The sequence below is a fragment of the Humulus lupulus genome, chromosome 6 (assembly GCF_963169125.1).
Source record: "Humulus lupulus chromosome 6, drHumLupu1.1, whole genome shotgun sequence".
In the NCBI taxonomy this organism is placed as follows: domain Eukaryota; kingdom Viridiplantae; phylum Streptophyta; class Magnoliopsida; order Rosales; family Cannabaceae; genus Humulus; species Humulus lupulus.
Window position 1 is genome coordinate 16333849 of NC_084798.1, and position 21325 is coordinate 16355173.

The 21325-nt window shown below is 33.5% G+C and overlaps 1 protein-coding gene across 2 annotated transcripts; it reads right to left on the minus strand.

Annotated features, from left to right (window-relative positions):
- Positions 1-20011: 20011 nt before the first annotated feature.
- Positions 20012-21189, minus strand: LOC133783841 (uncharacterized). 2 transcript variants are annotated; one of them, XM_062223460.1, is made up of 2 exons: positions 20631-21189; positions 20012-20342 (listed from the first exon to the last, which is right to left on the minus strand). In XM_062223460.1, exons 1-2 carry the CDS (start codon positions 20953-20955, stop codon positions 20281-20283), a joined length of 387 nt encoding a protein of 128 aa, XP_062079444.1. In that variant the 5' UTR covers positions 20956-21189; the 3' UTR covers positions 20012-20280. The 2 variants fall into 2 exon arrangements, with proteins under 2 accessions (XP_062079444.1, XP_062079443.1); XM_062223459.1 differs by having other exon boundaries at positions 20626-21189.
- Between the last annotated feature and the right edge of the window lie 136 nt (positions 21190-21325).

Below are 21325 nucleotides of genomic sequence, written 5' to 3' on the forward strand. Positions count from 1 at the left end.
GATCTATCGGAAGACTTAGAATTGGAGTTGTAATCAATCCTTGCTTACGTTCCTGGAAGCTGTTCTCACACTTATCTGACCAAACAAATTTTTGGCTCTTGCGTGTTAGCTCAGTCAATGCAGTAGCAATCTTTAAGAACTCTTCCACGAAACGCCTGTAATAACCTGCCAATCCAAGGAAACTTCTAACCTCAGAAGCATTCTTTGGCCTTGGCCAATCTCTGACCGCTTCAATCTTTGCTGGATCTACTTTAATCCCCTCCATACTGACAATATGCCCAAGAAAGGATACCTGAGATAACCAGAACTCACATTTCTTGAACTTTGCAAACAATCTGTGTTCCCTCAGTCCCTGCAGAACCAACCTCAGATGTTGCTCATTCTCTAAACTCAAACTGAGAATATACCTAAATATCATCGATGAAGACAATCACAAAATGATCCAGATAATCCTTGAACACTTGGTTCTTCATATCCATAAAAGCAGCAGGGGCATTAGTCAATCCAAATGACATGACCAAGAACTCATAATGCCCATACCTGGTATGAAAAGCAGTCTTCGGTATGTCTCCCTCCTTGACCCTCAACTGATGATAACCAAACGAAGGTCAATCTTTGAGAATACCTTCTTACCTTGCAACTAATTGAACATATCATATATCCTTGGCAAAGGATACTTGTTCTTAATTGTGAGCTTAATCAGTTCTCTGTAATCAATACACATCCTCAGAGAACCATCCTTCTTTTTCACAAAAAGAACTAGCGCACCCCAAGGTGAGAAGCTAGGTCTAAAAAAACCCAAATCCAACAATTCTTGTAACTGTACTTTTAATTATTTCAACTCAGCTGGGGCCATTCTGTAAGGTGCTCTAGACCCTGGCTCTGTCCCTGGTGCTAGTTCTATCACGAACTCAATTTCTCTGTGTGGTGGCAACCCTGGCAAATCTTCTGGAAACACATCCAGAAATTCACAAACAAGTCTGGTCTCTTCTGGTCTCACTGGCACGACCTGAGTGGTATCAACCACACTGGCCAAGAATCCAATGCAACCTCCTTGCAAAAGATCCTTAGCCCTCAACACAGAAATCATAGGTATGCGAGTTCCATGCACAGTACCAACAAACACAAAAGGATCCTCACCTTCAGGCTCAAAGGTGACCATCTTCCTTCTACAATCAATGATTGCTCCATACTTCGCTAACCAATCCATACCCAATATCATGTCGAAGTCAGTCATAACCAACTCTATCAAATCCACTGACAACTCTCTGCCCTCCACTGTCACTGGCAAAGATCTGACCCATCTCCTAGATACCACTAACTCTCCAGTGGGTAACAACGTACCAAACCCCACATCATAAAAATCACAGGGTCTACACAGTCTATCAATAATACTACTAGCAACAAAAGAATGTGTAGCACCAGAATCAATCAATACATTATAAGGGGTTCTAGCACTAAGAAGCTGACCTGTAACAACTGAGGGAGAAGCCTCAGCTTCTGCTTGTGTCAATGCGAACACTCGAGCTGGGGCCGAGCTATTCGCTTTGCTAGGTTCTTCTTTTTTGATCTTAGGGTAATCCTTTTTAAGATGACCCACTACTCCACAAGAGAAGCAGGCCCTTTCCCTACACTCTCCCAAATGATGCCTCTTGCATCTAGGGCATACAAGAAAAGACTTCCAGGTTTCACTACCACCTGGACGACCCATTGAAATACCACGGGGCCGCCTATCAGGACCTGGAACTGGGAAGGGTTCAGGAACCTTCCTCTTCTACTCACTGGGGCCGACACCCCTACCAGAACCCCCAAATGGAGGACCTGTCCTTCTGAAATCCTTCCTAGCTGCAGTGTCTCCCCAGATTCTGTTCTCTGCACTCTCAGCTGTGAGTGCCTTCTCAACCACCTGTGCATAGGTAGTAACCCCAGCCACAGTGGTGATATATACATCACGAACGAATCTGGGTTGCATCCCCTGCAAAAATCTCTCTCTCCTAGTCCCATCAGTGGGCACCAGCTCCATGGAAAATTTCGCCAAACGATCAAACTTTAAGGCATACTCAGTGATTGACAAATTTCCCTGAAGTAGCCTAATAAATTCCTCAGCCTTCACCGCCCTGATAGCATCATTATAATATTTCTCATTAAACAGAGTTTGAAACTCTTCCCAACTCAAGGCATTTACATTCTTGGTTTGGGTAATAACGTCCCACCAAATTCGGGCATCCTCCTGAAACATATAATTGGCACAAGCCACCCTCTCATTACCAGATACCCTCATGAAATCAAGGATAGTGGTAATCATACTCATCCACTACTCTGCCTTGGCAGGATCCGCACTACCCTCAAAAACTGGAGGTTGCTGCTTCCTAAACCTTTCATAAAGAGGCTCCCATTTATTTCCAACCTCAGGCAACTGCCCAGCTGCTGGCACCGACATAGGAGGTCACTACAGGAAAAAAAATGCTTTTAATAACACCAAAAATGTGTTATCAAAGCATACCATAACACTTTTTGATGTGTTAAGACCGACTATGTTATCGTAGGTCAGGGTACTTTACATAACACTTTATCATTGTTATACATATGTGTTATTATACTGCCAACGATAACACACTTTATGTGTTATTTTAATAAACAGATTAGTGTTTAATTATATTATTTATATTCGATTATATAACACATTTCAATACTTATAAATTTGTGTTATACTACACTTTAGTATAACACATTTTTTGTGTTACATAATGAAGTTTGCATAACAAAATTCTTTACTTATAAAAAGTGTTATTGTAATAGATATTATAACACATTTTTCGTATTGTTTTAATATTTAGATAAGTTTAAATTCTCATTATATATTCATTTATATAACACTAATTTATTCTATTATATTTTTATTTTTTATTTATATAATTAAAATTAGCTTTCTAATATATACTACCATCATCAAATGAACTTGATTTTCAAATAACAAAAAGTAAAAACATTCAACATTGTATTAACAATCGACAAATTAGTTTAAAACATTCAACACTATCATCAACAACAAAATGTTCTTTAATTATTCAAGTAGTCTTAAATATTTAACATATTGAAAAGTTACTACTTTCAATACAAAATATTCTACAGCTGCCCAACACAAAGCCTTCAAAATTAAGTATCTTTTTATATTTCACTTGTCACATCTGCAAAATAAACAATGAAATATTTTATTGTTATTTTCTAGCATCACAAATTACTTCAAGAAAAATGCTATGGAAATTATTTCCAAGAGAGGACACCACATACAAAATAATGAATTCACAACTACACCAAAGCAAACAAAGAAACCAAACACTAAATTATAAGACATTGGTTCTTTTTTTAGTATGAAAATGTATCTCTTGGAATAACTTTTTTAGAATTCCATGCAACTTTTTTAGAGCCTCCTCCTCAAAAAGTTGAGTTAAATGAAATGAGAAAATAAGTGAAAATATTAGTGATGACTTATTAAAAGCACTAAAGTAAGGGAACATGTTGGAATTATCTCATTAACTGAATAAAAGCACTAATATTAAAAACTAAGACAAATGAATGGGATCAATCACAATTTAGAATATAGATAAAAACAGGCACAATTATGTGATACACGTTAACAGTGTTTTGCAGGAGTGTTAATGGTGATGTGAAGAGATAAAAGCAAAGGAAGTTAAGAAACAAAATATTACATTATTATTAAATTAATTACACATATAATTAATAATCCATACATATACATATATAAGGGTAGTCAATAAAAATAACAAAGCATAAAAGAATTCAAAGAAGATTTCGATTTGATGCCTTTTTCTTTTTGCTTCCCAAAAAATCCATCTTCTCTCTATTGTGAATCTGAGCCCTAATATTAAAAATCTTGATTTACGAGGCAGTCAAAGATACAACCCAATATTTGAATATTTTTTTCCTTCTTTTGTTCTTTCTTTATTTCTCTCTTTCCTTTGCTTTGCTTTATTAGCTTTAAGATCCATCAACAATTTTATTTTTTATTTTTTGTTTTATATTTTCCTATAAAACTATTTATGAGAAGGTATGAAGATTCCAAGATATTATAATAAAAAAAAATGAGAAGAACAAAAACCTACCCAACGGGCATCTGGTATGAGGCGACCAAGTCGCCGAACAGAAACACGTTTAAAGGTTTTATAATTTTCAGAGACTTGATGTCCTTCATCTTTTAACTTCTTCAAAATCTTATCAATATTCTCTTTTTCCTGAGAAACCCTTTTTCAATTTAGTTCCTCAACTATATGCAGAAAAATAAAAGCCATGCATATAATAATTTTACCTCAACAACAGGAAAATAAACACATTTCAGCCGCACATTGGCTTCAAGAATAATAAGAATAGCAGAAATTTCATTGTTCTAAAAGCACATTTTCCTTTTTGACATGATGAATAATTTCTTATATAAAAAATATAACAAAAAAAATGCTATTTTGATGTGGGAATCAATGCCAAAGACATACAAATACATGCAAATAATGATGAAGTATAAACCCATGAAACAGCAAGCAAAGTGAGGAATTGGTAATGTACATTACACACTTTAGTTATAATACTCAACATACTTCATATATGATAGAAAGTCTAAAACTTCTACCAAATTAATTCTACTTAGATGGAATATATTACACCTAACCTATCATATATGTTCAGACTAAATACCTTTATTCGATATATCTTAGTGAAGCATTTATTCAAACACCTCTAAGGCATTATTTAAAAGCTTAGTAATATATACTTTAAAAAGCAAGCAAGACCATCAAAAGCAATCAAACAAAAAAACTTAATAACAAAGCGATACAAACATTAATTAACACAAATACACTCTATATATATAAGTTTAGCCTATTTACAAACATCCATTCTAATTCCAAAACTCACAAAATCTGAATAGTTATCACCATTATATCAAACTGATCAGTTATTATGACACTACAATTGTACATAATAACCAATAACCAATACATACTAGATAATAACCAATATGAGAATCATTCAAAAACTACAATTGTAACATAAGAACCAATACATTCATATTTATTTTAAGCAAAATGACACCAAAAATGATGTCCAAAGTTGGTAATAAGAGCCTATATATCTTCCTTTTTGAAACCTTTCTTTTGTGAGAAAGGACAAGAAGAAAACTAACATATATAAAACAAGAAGTACAAAAGGCTATGATATATGTGTATGCCAACACGCAATAAGTACATTCATACAAGTATATGTTATAATGAAACCAATCAAACAAACAAACACAATTCAATTATAGGATAATCATAGACAAGTCTACATAAAATCGAACAACATTTTCCCTACACTAGCAACCAACCATCTCCCAATATGAATTCAAACAACACACAAGTTTTCTTCTTAATCTCTGTAGAACACAAATTTCTTAGATCCTACTTCAATAAAACACACAAGTTATCAACCTTCCGTTACACCGCAGCACACAGTAACAATCCCAGAACCTACTACACTATGGTTGAATATTTAAGATATTCAAACTCCTCTAACATTTTCATAGTATTAAAATAAAAGTTAGTGGCATACCTCTTGCAAACTGTTGCCAAAAAAGTTTCTTTCAAGTTCGTCTCAGCACATAAACACCTTTACAATGTAATAAGATATAATGAAAGTAAGTCAAATCTGAATTCATTGAGTAGTCAAATTGTGAGTCTACGCATAGAAGGTTTATAAAGCATTATTCAAATCATAAACTACGAGTTTTACTACCAAGATACAAACAAAAAGAGGTTGTATTTTCTGAGCAGCAAGCAAGACAACACTTCACTATAGAGAATAAAGAGATAGGGGACAGTGGATCTCCTTTGTTGCAAACCCCTTGATGGCATAAATTGTTTGAGAGGGCAACCATTGAATAAAACAGAAGAGAGATGTAGTGCTCAACTAAGTTGGACAAATGATAATCCAAATTAAATGCTTGCAAAGTTTGATCGATATTAATTGTTAATGGGTAAATATACAGTCCTAACATTAATGACTTTATAAGATTCCCTCTTTCAATAATTCTCTTTTAGACTTTTTAAACTAGCTTGGTTGGTATCTAAAAAAAGTATATATATATATAGCTGTATATATATAAATTATTTGGTTAATTACTATTAAACACCTTAAAAAAGATAGAACGTGTTATCATTATGTCTCTTCTCTAATATAATAGGTCTAAAAAGTTTCCAATCACCATTTAGCATATATAATACAAATTACAAATTATGACGCTCATCAGCTAAAAATCGATCCAACAGAAAGATCTTGTGCTTAAAGTTTATATATTTGAGTGATTTATTTTCTTTCATCTCTATTTGAAGTCAAGGATACGATTCTACAAGAAATTTTGTAAAATATATTCAAGAACTACTTTAAACAAATACATCTTGGGAGAAGAAAATCAAGAAAATGAAATGAACAGCCTCTACAGTATCAAGGCATTGTATGAAGCTTATGAAATAACTTATGCTTATAAGGTAGTGGTACAACCATAGATTATTTATATTAAATGGAACATATTGGTATACACATCAAGAGCATGGTGCTCCCATAGAAAATGTTAACTTCTATATTAAAAATACTTACAAGAATTAAACGATTTTTATGGTAGACGTTGAAGCCATGGATATTGACATTTGGAGCCTCTTTAAGAAACCCAATAGTTGTTATAATTTGACCCTGAATAATGAGAGAAAGAAGTTCAAGTTAAACCAAAGAGCTACAAGTACCAACTGAAATTATGAACTAATAGCATCCTAGAAATCATTGAAACATGATGAAGACAACTGAAACAGGACAATATAACCAATCTCAACAGCTCCTGCATTATGAGGTTTATACACAATAAATTGTGGAAATTTGAGATCATTAGCGATATTGTGATGTTCCACAACTTCCCCCTACGTTTTATTCTGAAACTTGCTGGTATTCGCAAATACAAGATGGACAAGTAAACCTGAAGGAACAAGAATATTGTAGTAAAAATTTTGATTTCTGATAACTTATTCACTCAAAAGTTTTTCAACCACAGGCCTTTGTTGAAGAAATTCAAATTTAATTTGATAGGATTTGTTTTATTTGTATTTATTTGTTCGTGCATTTGATATTTGTGCCCTGAGACCCAATGTCATCAAACTATCATAAGATAAAAGCTAATATAAGTAAGCTAGAAAATAGAATGATAAACACATCACTTTACACAGCAAACATTTTCAGTATAATTGTATTTGTATGGAAATATGTCCTTTTATTATTCACACTAACACATGAGTAATTCATTTAGATGCTAATGGATATATCATCTTAAGGTAAAGGTAAAATCAATGTGACTTAGAACTACCAAAAAGAACTTCAAAACAAATTATGTTTGAGGCCCTCAAGATAGCAACAGGATTTTTTTTATTATTGATTTATTAACTCACTCACATCACAAGTGAGCAAATCCCCCATTTTACCCTAACAACCTCGTATAGTGAAGGGATCTGTCACATCTTTCCCATGACTAGCTGGAATTTCCTAATTCTCTAATATATGAAAAATGGGCCGCATGAATCCATGATTATTTCTTAGTATTTATAGACACAAGATGATTAATAGCAAGCATGCCTCTTAATGAGACTACGGAATGTATCAAGTTGAACTTTGTTCAAATCATTGACAATTTGGTGAATCAAGATTCAAAAGGTCACAGTGAAGAAATTAGTATCATGCAAATAAAAGTTAGAATTAAACTCAGTACGCGTGTGTTCAAAAAGGAACAAGCAAATGATTAGAAAATAATAAGATAATGATTATGTAAAAGCTTACTTGCTTCAGTACGCGTGTGTTCAAAAAGGAACACGCAAATGTGTATTTCCAAATCTACAGATAATCATGTGTAAGTACAAAGTGATACTTCCAAATCATTTTTTATTGCTAGATGAAATTGTACATATTACCTTGAATTAACAAGGCTGGATTTCCATCCCTTAGATTTGAGATTTCATCAACAACTACAAAAGTGGCTAAATTTTGGATCTGTCAAATTTTAAAAGCAAAAGAGTGAAGTTTAAAACAATGCCTAATTTGTTGAAACTAATCAAATCACATACCATAATTATTTTATGTATTACTTTATAATTTTACAAACATTGACTTTGCACATATTATTTTATGATTGGTCTGAGAAAAATATTACATGTGGTACTACTACCTAATGTAACAAGCTAATTAACAATCCAAAAGACTAGCTTTATGAGAGGAACTCCTATCTTATAAACCCAAGATCAACACAACACATTTTCAAAATGGGACAAATGAGACACATCCGACCTTGACTGCCTTTCCCTGTGACACTACAACAAAATAGATGTTTTATGACTTTAATTGGGAGACATTGGAAGTCTACAATGTCTCCCACTTAGTGAGACGTTGTTGCTAGGGTCATTGTAGGTATATATCCCACGTCTCCCGTTGGGAGACGTGCCTCACTTCCCACGTCTCCCACTGGGAGAGGTGGAAAGTCAAACGTTGACTTTCCACCTCTCCCATTGGGAGACGTGGGAAGTCACTCACCTCTCCCAATGGGAGACGTGGGAAGTCCCTAGGAGACATCCCACGTCTCCCATTGGGAGAGGTGAGTGACTTCCCACGTCTCCCAATGGGAGAGGTGGAAAGTCAAATGTTGACTTTCCACCTCTCCCATTGGGAGACGTGGGAAGTCTCCCACCTCTCCCATTGGGAGACATTGAAAGTCTCCCACATTTAAAAAAAATAAATTAAATAAATTTATAATTAATATTATTAATTTAAATTGAATAATTAATATTAATTAATTTAATATTATTAAATTAATTTAATAATTAATTAAATTTAAATAATATTAATTTAAATTTAAATTATTTTAATCTAAATTTAAATTAATTTAATAATCAATTAAATTGGAAGAAAAAAATATATTTGTTAGATATATACAAGAAATACAATATTTATTAGAAATATTCAAAATGAACAAATATTGCATTGTGTATGAAGAAAGAGTTAAAAAATTAAAAAAAAAAACCTATCAACGAGGTCGGTAACTTTGGATTATCGGCAACATATATGTCGCCCATTCTTGTCGCAACTCATCAATTTGTGCCTCTGTATATGATGTGCTTGTTAGCTGCAAGAAATATAAAGTAAAATATATTAATTAATTATTTGATTACATTTATAGTTTCAAAAATAATTTGTAAATTTTAATTAATAATACCGTTCTCAAGTAATGCCCAGGACTCGCATGCTCAATCAAATCCTTCAACATCCTCATTAAGTAGTATCCACATGCCACATTGTCCGGTTGGTGTGGACACTAATTATTTAAAAATATGAGTAATTTATTATTAAATTGAAACTTTTTAAAAAATGCATACATATTATTCTACTTAATTATTATAAATGTTCAAAAATTTCTGCTAAAGTTACTTACCTGAGGTTGCTTAATGCGTAGAGTATCAGGGATCTCGACATCAGGAAGATTCATAGAGAAAAAAAGATTGAAAGCGCTGACGATCACTGATACAATCTCCTCACGGTTATTTAGCTCTGAATTCACCGGATCACAACAATAAACATGATATGCATATGGTGCCAAAATAAGCAACATCCAATGTTCACTGTATAAGAAAAACAAAAAAATTATAGCTCAAATGTTAAACAAAGAAATTATTGATATGGGACGGAAAAATGACAAGTTTTTAAACTTACCCATGGTTCCAAGGGACAAGCATAACTTGTTCTTTTGATTTTACGTCATTGCAACGTCTGAACAGATTCTGAACACGATCGTCGAATGAACTCCCTTGAGTGGCGACGATATTAGGATTGACAAATAAAAACTTATTTTGGCGACCTTGTTGTACCACATATCTGTAAATGAACCTAATACAAAAATATGAAAAATTGTTATATGAATGAATAAATCAAATTAGAAAATTAAATGAACAAACTTATTTGTCAGATATATACCTCATGTAGCTGACGAGTACTGCTTGTCCAATCTTCTCCTTTCGAGCAAACTGAAGTATGTCATCCTTAAATATATAACAGTGAGACATATCCTGATCAAAAACTTCAGACTCTATGCCTAGATTGACACACTCACCATCATCCCAATGAGATACGATATTCTGTAATCGTTCCAATGGAGTTTGGGCCAATTGTGTTGGAGGAGTTTGTTGTCGTCTTCTTTCTCGAGGTTGTTGTGTTGATGGAGCTCTTGGTCGTTGTGATCTGGTCCTACTTGTAGAGGGAGTCTGTATACAATTATATCAACAATTAAAAAAATTACAAACAAATATAGAATTGTAAAGATAATTATGTAAAAACATGGCATCACCTCATGAGTTACATCTTCAGATATAATGACAAAATCCTTAGGCCACGCTATTGGCGTCCCAATGGCCTGAGCAACTATGTACATGTCCAAATCAGGATATGCAAAAGGGAGAGGACAGGTTGGCTTAAGAACACTCGTAATCATAACTTGGAAGTTGTTGCCTGCCTCTCTTTCAATGAGTGTACCTGATGCAACAATGTTTGAAGCCGAACCAATTGCTAATTGGCATGCTCGGCCCTGCATAAGAAACATATTATATACAAATAATCATGTTGAAGCAGTAAAGAAATTTATTTGGTTTCAGAATATTCAAGAAAGTTTAATTACCTCTTGCAAAAGCGGTTGTAGTGCAACAATGTGGTGTTCTGCTTGAGGCACTACTGGGTCCGGAGTATAGTAGGACGCCTGCGCTGGTGGCACTGGTGGGTCGGGCACATAGTATGATGATGGCGCTGGTGGGACTCCAACGTTAGATCCTGACCCGCTCTGTTGGGCCAATAATTTTCTCAAGAGCTCATCTTGTTGTTGAAGGCGCTCTTCTAGGCGTTGTGCTTGTTGACGATGCTCTTCTTCTTGTTTTCGAAATCTTTCTTCAAATTCCTTTCTAATGTCGTCATTCGAAGAAGAGGCTTTTGATTTATTTTTCGTTGAGGTAGGTGTTGGAGTATTCCAATATACTGAGCGGGACACACCGTGTCCTCCAGCCCTAACACGTCCTCGAGGCTCAGGAGTGCCCAACGCCCTCGTCAGCACATCATCAGGGCCATCAGGTGCCCATTTACCCTCAGCTTGGAGTTGCCGGTAATGATCCTGTGAAACAATATTCACAGAAAGTTATATATATAAGCTAATAATTTGACATATCAACATTATTAAATATGAGCACTTACAATATTTTTTTGAATCTCAGAGGCCTCTCCAATTAGCTCTCCTTTTGCATTCCGACGACCCATGCTCCATAAATCTGCCCTATCAAGTTCAGTCAGACTTTTCCCACTTTGTTCCATTAACATCTCTTCAATACGCACATAGCCTCCTCTAGAGAGGTTGTGATTGTATTTATTCAGTGCTCGATAATTTTGCATCTCCTCTCTCTTTCTTTGCCACTCGGGAGTTAATCTTGAGTTCACAAACGCTAACCATTCATCCGGAGTTATGACATTCTCAAATCCAAATGGCAAAGCTGGCGGGAACTCATTTGGGTATTTTTTCAAAGCGTCGTAAACATGTACCCTAGTAAGATTAGTCTTCCAATTTCGGAAGTACTTTCCCGCATCCTTCAACATCTGTTGCTTTTGTTTGGGGTCCAAATCATAAGTTTTCTGCAAGTTTGAAAGTAATAAGAAGCATATTATCAAAATAATATATATTTTAAAAACATTAAATGAAATATAATTAATAAAAATATACCTTCATTGTGTCCCATATTTTATTTTTATCCACCACACTAACATCTTTCCAACTGTTAATGTTGATGGACACAGTTGCTCGAACAACTGATCCAAGCTGTGATGAAACATTACTTCTAGATCCACCCACTAGTTGACCATACTCATTGTATTCAACAGGAGTAAGATGTCCTTCACTCCTTTTTTTGGTGTTTCTAGACATCCATGTACGTCCTCTCACAGATTTATTTTCTTGCTCCACTGACTGAGAATTAGGGCGTTGCTCTCCCTCATCAGAACTACCACCAAAAGGATCAGCCTCCATCTGTGAAACATAAATATCATTATCATAACAATTTTGGACACTCATAATCAAAAGATGAAACACATTGTGATAACAACTAAGAATTTCACATATCATAAACATATGAAACCTATTAAATGGTACCTCAAGACCCATTATCATCAACCCACAATCCTTCACCATTTTCACGGAAACAAATACAATCATCATCAACTTCGTCATTATCTTCTATTGCGGTGAATGTGACAAGTTCTTCTCCGAGAGGTATATCATGTAAATCACCATCTTTAATGTTCCATTCTCTTGTTTGCGTTGGAAGAACAATTGACCATTGGTTGTCTGAAGGATCATTCACATAAAATACTTGTTTCGCTTGTGAAGCTAATATAAATCGATCAGATTTGTGCCCAATTCGATTTAGATTAACTAATGTGAAACCAAAATCTTCATATATTATGCCGCTGTCACTTTTCACCCAATCACAAAAGAAAACAGGTACTCGAGTTGTGATATAATCTAACTCCCAAATTTCATTAACTACTCCATAAAAAGTCATATCACATTCAACTGGATTTTTATCTTTTGCACTAGAGACTTGCACAGTTTTAGCAACAAGGCTAACACCACTGTTTTGTGTGTTTCTGTTGTTATCGCGCTCCCTAGTGTTAAATATAGTACCATTAATCATGTATGATGGAAACTTGATGACATTAACTGAAGGTCCTCGAGAAATCCACTTAACAATGTCTGAAACCTTAATTGATGTGTTTTGTAATTCTGACACAACCTATCAAATCAACATACCAAAAACAACAAAAAATGTCACCTTGTAATTAAGTACTAATTAATGACAACTTTCAATAATCAACACAATTTACCTTTTGTTCTATCCAACTACTAAAAGTTCGATAATGTTCGTCTTGTAACCATTTTGAGTTCCTTGACTTGGATGGAAATTTGGTCTTTATCTAATTAAAATGTTCCCTTCAATTATAAATATGTTGTTAAACAATTGAATATACGAAATTACACAACTTAAACTTAATGTATTATATGAGTATAACTCACTTGATATAAGGTTGAATTTCACTTATATTCTGCAACACAAGACGATGCGCTTCATCTAGAAGATCTCGACTTACTGTGCATACAACGCTACCACGACGACTCTGAATCTCAACATTTTCAACATCATTTAACCCAATTTTCTGTACACCAGTCATGTATTCAGAACAAAATTCAACTGCCTCTTCTGCAATATAACATTCGACGATGCATCCTTCCGGCCGACTTCTATTCCTAACATACCCCTTAAGAATCTTCATATATCGCTCAAATGGATACATCCATCTTAAATAAACTGGGCCACAATATCTTAGTTCTCTAACCAAGTGAACTGTCAAATGGATCATTATATCAAAAAATGCCGGCGGGAAATATTTCTCCAACTCACACAATACCTCAACAATTTCATCTCTTAACTTAGGTAACTTTAGCGGATCAATCACCTTACAACACAGTGACTTGAAAAACAAGCATAACCTTGTGATTACATCTCGAACTCTCCTAGGCAACACAGATCGAATGGCCACTGGTAGCAAATGTTGCATTAGAATATGACAATCGTGAGATTTCATGCCAGTCAGAATACAACTTTTCATGTCTACCAATGACCTTATATTTGAGGAATATCCGTTTGGAACTTTTATATTAAACAAACATCTGCAAATTTCCATTCTTTCCTCTTTAGTAAGAGTGTAAGCTGCAGGAGGTAAATATGTTCGTCTCTTATCTGGTTTTGGAGTCAATTCATCCCTTATACCCATTGCAACCAAGTCTTGTCTAGCCTTAATTCCATCCTTAGTTTTCCCAGGAATATTCAACAAAGTGCCAATCAAACTATCACATACATTTTTCTCTATGTGCATAACATCTAAATTATGACGTATAAGTAAGAAAGGCCAATATTCAAGTTCAAAGAAAACAGATTTCTTTTTATAACACCCTTTTGGCTCTTCCACAACCTTGGCCTTGCGACTACGTTTCATCTTTGTAGGTGTACGAACTTTGGGCTTCCCTAACTTGAACACAATTTTAGACATCTTCTCAAGTACTTGGATCCCATTCAATGGCTCAGGAGCCTCTTCAAACTCGTGTTTACCATTGAATGCCTTCTTCCAAGTCCGAAGTTTATGCGTATTAGGCAAGAACTTCCTATGTCCCATATAACATATTTTCCGAGAGTGTTTCAAGTATTCAGAACATGTTTTTTCTTGACAAACGGGGCAAGCTTTATATCCTTTCACACTAAACCCAGATAAATTTCCATAAGCAGGAAAGTCATTAATTGTCCACAATAAGACCGCTCTAAGATTAAATTCTTCCTGCCTATATGCATCATAAACCTTAAACCCTTCATCCCACAAAGTTTTCAAGTCATCTATAAGAGGAGCTAGATAGACGTCAATATCATTACCAGGTTGTTTAGGTCCTGATATCAACAAGGTCAAAATTGTAAACTTTCTCTTCATACACAACCATGGGGGTAGATTGTAAATAACAAGCATAACAGGCCAACAACTATACTTACTGCTAAGGGATGCGTGTGGATTAAACCCATCAGTCGAAAGACCTAGACGAATATTACGAGATTCATTTCCAAAAGAAGGCCACTTCAAATCAACTCTCTTCCAAGCAAGGGTGTCAGCTGGATGTCTTAATTTACCATCCTTTATTCTTTCATTAGCATGCCACGACAAACTTTTAGCATGTTCGGCATTTCTAAACAATCGGATGAAACGAGGAATTGGCGGAAGGTACCACAAAACTTTGGCAGGTACTCCTTCCTTGACATCGTCACCATTTCTTTTCATTTGCCATCATGACTCACCACAAGTAGGACACGATTTTGCGTCTGCAAAACTATTTCGATACAATATGCAATCATTAGGACATGCATGAATTTTTTCGTACTGCATGCCTAATGAGCATAATGTCTTCTTTGCCTCATAAAATGAAATTGGAATTTCATTAACTTCAGGCAATAACTCCTTCAAGAAACCAAATAACTCAGTAATGCTTTTATCACTCCAGCCATGTTTAGCTTTTAGATTGTACAACCTAAGCAGCGCAGATAATTTTGTAAATCTTGTACAACCAGGGTAAATTGGTTTCTCAGCATCATTAAGGAGTGTCTCAAACTTATTTGGGTCTACTCCTGATCCATAATGTGCGTCGTCAATCATTTCATCTAATGGATCCCAGTTCTCCTCCAATATATTCCTCCTCACTCCTTTTGGTCTACTTGGCAGAGTTGGAGCAATCGGAGCTATCTCCCCATGGTAATACCAAATTGTGTAACTCTTGTCGATCCCATTGAAATATAAGTGTTCTTTAATCTTTTTAAGATCCATCTTTTTAACATTTCCACACTTAAGACATGGACAATAAGTAAAATTTGGGTCTTTCACATTTTCCGAACAAAACCTTAAGAACAAATCGACCCCGTTCCTAAATTCCGCAGATAACCTATTCGCTGACATCCATTGTTTATCCATATATTCTCCTATGTCTATGGAAAAGAAAAGAAACAACACTAAATAAGCACGTGATAAAGTTGTATGTCTATATAAAACTAATTTTTTATTATCCTAGATAAAATCGGGCAGCATTTCCCCTATAATAGTGACCTAACCATCTGCATGTGAATAGCAAAACAAACAATTCAAACAACACACAATAAGTTTATTCCTTATAGCTCCGCAGCACACAGTAAAATTTATCAGAACCTACTTCACTAATACACACAAGTTCTCAACCTTCCGTTATCACCGCAGCACACAATTTTAATCTCAGAACCTACTTCACTATGGATGAATATTTAAGATATTCAAACTCCTCTAACATTTGTTTAATAATATTAAAAGTAGAAGTAAGAGAATATATATGTACCTCTTGCAATCTTTAATCCAAAAGCTAGCAAAGTTACTTCACTTAGTAATCAAATTCGCTATTAAATCCACAAACCAATAAAATTAAATTAATAAATAATAAATAAAACATCACTAAATATCTAGCAATATATAACGTATTATTGTAATTTTAGAAACTTAAATACCTCAAATGTGTGATTGATATTGGAATTTTGATGCAAAATACTCTCTAAAATCTCACCACAAAAATCACAACCTATGAAATTAAATTAATTAATATGTTAAACATTACTAAACAAATATCACTAAATATCTAATAATAGTAAATGATATTGGTAAACAAATAAAAAAAATCTCAATGTGCCGCTAATTATAACCTCAACAAAAAATCAATATAAAATTTCATAACCTAAAAACTTAATAATAAACAAAAACATAAAAATTTTAATATATTTCTATTTTATAAATTATTTAAAAAATTAATTTTAACATAACTATATATATAACAAAATAGTTACAATTTAAAAAAAAAATTCAAATATACAAAAATATATCTAAATTTCGAAATAAAAATTGATAAAAATTTAAAAAAATCATGAACATATATACTCTAATGAAATATATACAATGTGATAGGTTAAATTAAAAAAAAAACTATAAAATCATAAATCCCTAAAAACTTCCATTGAAAAACCACAAAAACATACAATGTATATAAAAAAATGCATAAAAATGTAAAACTAACACAAAATCATGTATATTACTCATCCTAATGCAAAACCTATGATTTATTTGCAAAATAATTAACTAAAAATCAAGAAAATAAAAAAAAACTTACCTTAAAACCCTAAAAACGCAGCCCCAAATCGCCCAATTCTTCTCTGGTTTGTGCTCTCGGGTTCGTGTGAGGAAGAAGAAGGCTGATTTGGTAGTGATTTATAAGAGGAGACATCCAACGTCTCCCACTGGGAGACGTGGGACACGTGGCACGTCTCCCAGTGGGAGACGTTGGATGTGCATGGGAGTACATCCAACGTCTCCCACTGGGAGACGTGCCACGTGTCCCACGTCTCCCAGTGGGAGACGTTGGATGTACCCATAAATCACTACCAGCCTATTTCCAACGTCTTCCACTATTTTTAATGTCTTCCAATTGTAACCATTAATATGCACTTTCAATGTCTTACACCATTAGCCATTTAAAATCCCTTCTAATTTTTAATGTCTTACACCAATGGTGTAAGACATTGTAGGGAGTCATTGAAAGTAGAATTTGTTGTAGTGTGAGGGAGTCACTTTCCATATGGGTACACCTCGGTGCGACAAGTTTCATAGGTTTGAAGCATTTAAACCTATATGAACTAAGGGAGAGCTCAAAAGGCAAAGAGATAATAAATGAAACTAAAATCTTGGAGAAAATTTGATAATGATTATCATTAAACTTCAATATTGGGATTTAGATAGTACAAGACTTCTCCCAATAAATTAAAATAACATAGATATTTTACAAATAAAATAAATTTTATATAAAACTTACACATAAGTATTCAGTCATGGGCTGATTACATCAATTCACCCCACCTAAGAAGGAAAAAAAACTAGACATCTACTCTAAACTTATCATGTAGAGTCCAAGAACTTTACTTAGCTAGTTAGATAGTAGTATTATAGTACTAATAGTATTATCTTTATGACTGTGGATTTTTGGTTTAGACCGGGAATTATTTGGACACTCATAGTAGTACTTGTATATTTTCTAAGTTTAACCTATAGTTTAAGAATATTAATGTTAACCTAAGGTTTGATTAATATGGCTGATATTGAGGATAATATTTATTATACTATAAGGTTTAGATAAGAACCAATAGGATTTTAAGCACATGTTATGTATGGGTGATTAAGGATTAAGTATTTTGAGAATTAAATTTAATAAGGGTAAAGTTTGAATGCTCTAAGGTCAGTCAGCAGCTTTGAATACATTTAAGGGCTTAGTCAAGGCTGTTTACTCAATTTGAATTAAGCTAAAAATGTGTAATTTCGTGTTTAAATAATCAGCGAATGCCGATATATCGCAGCTATAGGGGGCGATATATCGCAGCACGTAGATACGGAAAACACGAAACGATGCACGTTTGCCTCGGGCATAATGGTCCAGGCGATATATCTCCTATAGGGGGCGATATATCGCCTCCTTCAGCTTATTTTGAATGTTTTTGAAATCATTTTCCATTCAACCCTTTAACCTCTTGATAAGTTCAGCACCTTTTTGAACGAGTCTTCAGCCTCTGCTGAATGATTATTCAAATTATTTTCACCTAAAAAGCCATTATTTTTATTCAAGTTAAATTAAGATCCTTTCATTCCAAAACTCTATAAATAGGACCTAGTACCCATCCATTATTCATCTTTTGCTCTAAGTTCAGAGGCTGCAAGTTGCTAGGTGAGTGTGAGAGTGTAAACACTTGGGTGGGGAAATCATAAGCTTGATCATCATAAGCTTATCAAACACTTGGGGAAAGTAAGGTTTTATAGTATTTCGGTTCGAGGTTTAGATTGGTCTTACAAGTCTTCAAGGTAACCCAAACTCTAGTTCGTTTCTGTACTTTTTTCTTTAAAAGTTCTCATAGACTTCTACTTATTCTAACCTTATTCTTATATTGGTTAGGAAATCTAAGAACTTGCACATAAGATTTTGGTAAGTATTTTCTCAATGGTTTAGTCCTTCCATTCCTTTCATTTCTCTTCTTCTCTATACTCACTCTTTATCAAATGGTTCTTAGGAGTGTTCCAAAGTCCCACCTCTGTCCTCTTATCCCGGTATTTTGGTAAGGAAAATAGGATAGAAATTCATATGTTATATGTTTTATATGTTATCTTATGTTTCTTATGTTATGATAAGTGTTATGTTATGTATGTATGTAGGCTTGGGCATATGACCCATATGACTAACCAGACCCCAAATAGATTATGGGCATATGACCTGCTTAGCTAGTAGGACCCCACTAATCTAATGGGCATATGACTTGTTTAGTCTATGGGACCCCAAGTAATAATGGCCATTATAGTATGTGTATGATATAAGTGTAATGTATGTTATGTTATGTTTTTATGTTTCTTATGAAATTTATGTATATGAACTATGTGGTAGATTTTCCATGCTGGGCATTAGGCTCATTCCTTTTTCTTTATATGTGCAAGAAAATAGCTATAGTGGCGGGTAAGGTTCGTGGATGCTTGGGGAATGTGTATCGGTGATGAATGGATTCAAGGAGTCAAGAGTTAGATTTCGAGGATGTAGTCTTTTATTTATGGTTTATGTGTAATTTTTACGCACCTATTTATGTAATTTCTTTTCATTTCAATTAAGATATGTTTTCTTTTTAAAACAATGGGATCCCATATCGTGCTTTGAGTTATGTAAGTTTAACATTGGTTTTTACAAGTTTTAATAAAGTATGATCTTTTTCACTTGTAAGTTCTATTAAAGATTAGGGTCTATGTAGAGTTTTTGTTAATCACTACAAGAAAAAACAGTATTCATAACACTTAAAAACTGCTAACCGGGACTATTGATAACACTTCTGAAAATGCTAACATAGCCCCTGTTATTAAAAGTCCAGTGTTTTCTATAACAGTATTTGAATGTTATGTTCGGTGTTATCTTAAACTATTCAATAACACATTTTTAGGTGCTATAATATTCAAATAATAACATTTAGATAGAGTTTTTGGTTATAAATTTGAAGTTTAATCTTATACTTTTTTCATAACACTTTTCAACTGTTACATTTAATTATTTTGATAACATTTTTAGTTTGTTATATTATATAAATCATAGCAAATTTTTACGCTTATAATATGTTTCTAAATCATAACATATTAAGGTTTTTTATTGTGATAAGAGTACTTATAAGTTTTTTTTTTAATTAAAAGATTTTCATTATTGTATTTTGATAAAAAAAAATCAAAATTAATCATAAAATGTAATTCTCAATATATTGATAAACCATAAGTATTACATTAAACAATAACTAATTCAAACTATGAATGTGTCTATTTCATGAAATCTTAGTTCTAACTTAAGTTTGAAAGCATAACATAATAAAGTTTCTTGAACATTTTTTACTTCAAAAATGAAAAACAAAAACATTACAAGATACACAAAAGTAAATCATGCATGAAACTTGCTCCATCCTTCAATTCATCATCCTTTGTGCACTTGTCTAGAAGACAAAATTCTCACATTCTATGATATCCCTTTGGGTCTGGTTGACATGACAAGTCCTGGAAGTGATCTGAACCTAAAACAGCACATATGGACATTAGACACATATTATTTCCCTTAAAACCAAATAGATTATTACATAAATATGCATGAACATCAGATGAGATGAACCTCATACCACTAGCTATTTTGCACAGCTTAATGATTATATGTGCTAAAGACAAAAAAAAATGGAGATGCTTAAAAATTAACAAAGACCTGTAAAAGATTTCATTAACCCACTTGGAATCCAAACTAACATGTATTTAGCCCAGGTAATGAATGAATGCTATACTATAATTTTTACAGACTTATAATACCTCACCAACATTCATTGCTTCATCTGTTAATGCAGCCACTCTAAACACAACTCCTAACAAACCCTCAACAGCCAGAGTTATTGCATGAGCTTCACTAGCAACTAAGACTGTAACAAACCCATGGACAAGGCAAGCCAAGATGACAACCCAAGCAGTAACAAGTTCTTGAAATGCCAGAAAATCAACTAGCAAAGAAATATCAAAATATAAATAAGCATAATAGAAAACAAAATGAAGATTCAAACAAAGCTTGGGAACATCTGCAAGATGAAAACTAAAATAAATAAATAATATAACAAGTGAATGCAAATCCAATCCCATAACTAACATATAAACTATAACTTACCAAAGCTATAAATAAGAAAAGAGAATACAGTGCAAATAAAATCAAACTTGTCAAACAACTTGCTGCCATTAAGACATTATAGTTTTTCAGACAGTAGGGAGCAATGAAGACATAAAGTGTTTCATAACTTTCTTCATAAAGCAAGGCAAAGGCTTGATACATTACAAACATAATCAAGCAAAGTTTTTTTTTTCAAATAATAAAAAAAACAGCTATATGTCCTTTACTGATATTAAAACAATGAAATACAAATCAATACAACTTAATCTTAACTAGAGTTTATAAGAGCACGCATATTCCTACTGAATTCTCAATAACTTAGTAATATAATCAGAATTTGGTATTATTCCATTG